The sequence below is a fragment of the Anarhichas minor genome, unplaced genomic scaffold (genome assembly GCF_050575085.1).
Source record: "Anarhichas minor isolate MPS153535 unplaced genomic scaffold, ASM5057508v1 ptg000216l, whole genome shotgun sequence".
NCBI classification, from domain to species: Eukaryota; Metazoa; Chordata; class Actinopteri; order Perciformes; family Anarhichadidae; genus Anarhichas; species Anarhichas minor.
In genome coordinates this window covers 85,330-89,195 of record NW_027466662.1, presented here as the reverse complement: position 1 = coordinate 89,195, position 3,866 = coordinate 85,330, and the positions used below count along the sequence as shown (strand labels likewise).

The following is a 3,866-nucleotide window of genomic DNA, read 5'->3' as shown; positions in this document are numbered from 1 at the left end:
TCCAGATGAGGACGCAGATCAAAGTCATGTTTGTGATGAGGAGGATTTCTGTGTCTTCTGCTGTGATGAAGGACAGCTGTCAGTCATCCAGTGTTCAACTCTCAGGACTATAAACTCTCCCAGAGCACTGGAGCATGGTGCTGCTGATGCAAAGTGGCTCTCTATGGAAATGCTCTGACTGACTCCAACAGGGACTTGGATTACTGTGATGATGCTGTTTATCAATGGATCAATCACTTCATCAGAGTATTGATCAGGAATGTGTCAGTGCTCATTTATAAGAGTCTTTGCTTTGAGTTTGATGGAAACATTTTCTTCTGGAATGTTTTGTAAAATCTCCCTAATTCACTACAACACACATCAACATCACTGTGGGACGGATTTAAACAACAATAGTGTTTTTAATTCATCATAGAATAAAATAAACATGAGTTTATGATAATTATTTACATTTGTCAGGATTTGTTGGAGAGTTTTTCTTCAGGAATATCTTGATCAATCATCAATTGATTTTGGTGAAAGTCAAGTTAATATTGCTCATAGATGTCTAACATTTCTAAAATAAATTGTTAAATACATATGTATCATTTCTGAATCCGTTTTTAGTAATTCAACCATTTATTAAATGCAATGTGTAAACTGTGAATGTGTTTGTTGAGTTTGTTTGTGTCAGAGTCAGAGAGCGTGTCTCTCTACAGTGAGAGGTTTTTGTACGGCGGCTCAATGACTTTGTATCACTGTGGAACACGTTCGGTGGAGGAACCAGACTGGATGTTGGAAGTAAGTCAAATGTTTGAATATATATTTATATCAGAAGTCATTGGTCTTTGTATTCTTTTATATTCAACAATGTAGAAACAAATAGTTGTGTTTTAATTTTGATGGACGACTTTTTCGACAGTTATGTTGCACGAAGAAACAAAGTTCACAGCAACAGAAATTTAAAAACGAATTGTTAGGAAAGTAAAACTATAAACTGGGGAATAAATCATAACTTTACTTTAATGGTGAAGTTGCATCTTGAGTGTTTGTAGGTTTAGTTCAGTGTGTCAGAGTCAGAGAGCGTGTCTCTCTACAGTGAGAGGTTTTTGTACGGCGGCTCAATGACTTTGTATCACTGTGGTTGACTTTTGGTGGAGGAACCAGACTGGATGTTGGAAGTAAGTTTCTGCACAATAATACTAAACTAATTATTCTAAAGTAATGTTTAAAATGTAATTTGTGGATGTTTGAGGCAGATGAATACATCTTGTTTTAATCGTACACTTTTAGGATTCATGTGTTTATTTCTGCTCCTTTATCATGGAGACTAACTCAGAGCAGCTTTACTAAACATGTATTTACTCATTCCTCTCCTACTGGAACTTAAACAGCTGGAAATGTAAAAAAGATAAAACTTCTACAAATGTTTTTAAAGTTTTTTTATTTCGACCTTAATTAAAACTATTTTTAAATTAATTCAGAATCAGAATGATTCAGATATAATTGAACCGAGTGAAGATAAAGATATTTGAAAATGTGCAAAACTTCTTCATTGTGTCAAATATTGTTTCAAAATTTGAAAGTTTTTGAACAGTTTTTATTGATGACTGACATCCACATGAAGAACGTTTGATTGTAGTCACTTCATTTTCTGTACTTGTAAATGTTTCCACTAAATATTTATAAGTAATGTTTAGTTAATGTTTCTGATGATAAAGATTTAATATTTGTCCACATATTGATGTTTTATCTCCAGTGTAGTTTGATATATTTCAGCTCATTCTGTATGATGACTCTCTCTGTGCTGATATGCATGAGAGGCTTCTTAAAGGGAAGTGAAACAATGTGTGAGTGAGTGACTGGTGGAGCAGAAAGAACATCTGACAGAAACTCCTTAAAGGAGGAAATCAACTCTCTCACAGTGAAGGTGTCCACGTGTCTGGTGTTTGATTGACAGCTGTGTGGTCCCTGTCCTCTAAGCTGATTGGTGTCTCCTAGGTGATGTCCCTCCCACCCTGACGGTGCTGCCCCCCTCCAGTGAGGAGCTGCAGCAGGGGAAGGCCACGCTCATGTGCCTGGCCAACAAGGGCTTCCCCTCAGACTGGAGTCTGGCCTGGAAGGTGGACGGCAGCAGCAGCAGCAGCAGCAGCAGCTGGGAGGAGAGCAGGAGCCCCGGGGTGCTGGAGAAGGACGGCCACTACAGCTGGAGCAGCACCCTGAGGCTCCCTGCAGACCAGTGGAGGAAGGTGGGCTCTGTGAGCTGTGAGGCCACCCAGGGCTCCCAGACTCCGCTCTCAGAGACACTGAGGAGAGACCAGTGTTCCCAGTCCTGACCTGACTCACTGGGACTCTGCTGCTGGTTTCACTCTGATACTGATCTCAGTCTGCACTCTGTAACTCTCTCTGGTTCTCTTTCTCTCATGTTTAAACATGAACTTGCTTGTGTTGATGGTTTCATCATTTTAAAATAATAAAGATTATATCATGTGTATTATAAAAGTGATGTCTCTTTTGACTTTCTTTCTTTGATATTTATTATATATTAGGAACATTAGTAAGATCAATGCACAAAAAAATCAAAATATTAACTCTAATTATGTCTAATTACTTTTAAAAGGTTTTATGACTGGATATTTGTTTATTATCATTCCAGTATGAACTATATTCAATAACTTTGGTAACAATACACATGGTAAGAACATTTGAATGGTGAATCACAAAGCTCTCTTTTAATACTAATGTTTAACCTCATACTGTTAGGGTCAAATTTGACCCGTTTTTTAACATTTGACAGCAGTAAAAATACCCTGAACGTCATTCTTTTAGCCTGAAATTTGACGACTTTTCCTAAAGTGACCCAAAATACACAAATATGAAAATATTTTAAAATTCTATACGTTTGAACAGGTGCTACACATTTTTGTACACTGAGGCTGTTTCGGGTCAAATTTGACCCGTATCTATTGAGATGGATTTTGGATCTACCAGTGTGGGGAAATCAAGGAAAGTGGTGGTTTTAGGGAATCTTGAAACTGTACAGGCCATATTTGTGTGTATTTTTTATAGGACAGTGGTGACAGAGTTCAAGGGGGACCTCGACACTGTCACGAGAACTGTCTGTGTTCCAACAACATTCGACCAGGTTCCCGCAGAGACAGACACCTGCTGGTCTTTGAAGGGGCATGGGGGAATCTTGAAACAGTGAAATAGTAAACAGCACAGGAGTGATCATGGTGCACAAAGGGAACAGAGGTCATCCAGAGGTCAGAGGGTGCCTTGTAACAGACACAAGATCTGCACCTGCAAGCACAAGCACCTGCAATGTAATAACATAATCTACAAAGTAACACATTTGAATCAATTTGGGTTGGGAGGGTGGTGATGGGGGGGGATCATAGCATTATAAAGGTACCTGTGCTGCCCTTTCAGTGACTGACATCATGGCAGCAAGATTTAGTGTGCAACAGGCCCTCGATCTGTTCTTCCAACATGAGGAGGTTGACAGTGATTTGGAGGATGTGTCAGAGCAGGAAGACAACGTGGAAGAAAGCTCTGATTACTGACTGATTATTGACTAGTTTATAATAAGCATTTTATTATGTAATGCGTTGTGTTCTAAGTGGTAAATGTTGAAATAATATTGATAATTATGATTTCTTATGATATAGCAGTGGGGACAGCGTTTAATGGTTGCAATGATTAAATATGGTTATATTTTAAATTCCAACAGTTACAGAATGTTCATGACATTTTCAAATTCAATACAATATATTTAAGTCATTATGGCTTTTATGTTTTTATGTCTTATGTAAAACAGGACATGATAATGTGTAATAGTAGAGGTTTTTCTCCAAAAACGAATGTTGTAAAACTACACTCTTCCT

General features: G+C 38.0%; 1 gene segment (V, D, J or C); it reads left to right on the top strand.

Moving 5' to 3' along the window:
• Window positions 1–1,542: 1,542 nt before the first annotated feature.
• On the top strand, window positions 1,543–2,481 carry LOC142944380 (Ig kappa-b4 chain C region-like). The segment is given in 1 exon segment: window positions 1,543–2,481. A coding segment is annotated over 1 exon segment (264 nt).
• The last annotated feature ends 1,385 nt before the right edge of the window (window positions 2,482–3,866 follow it).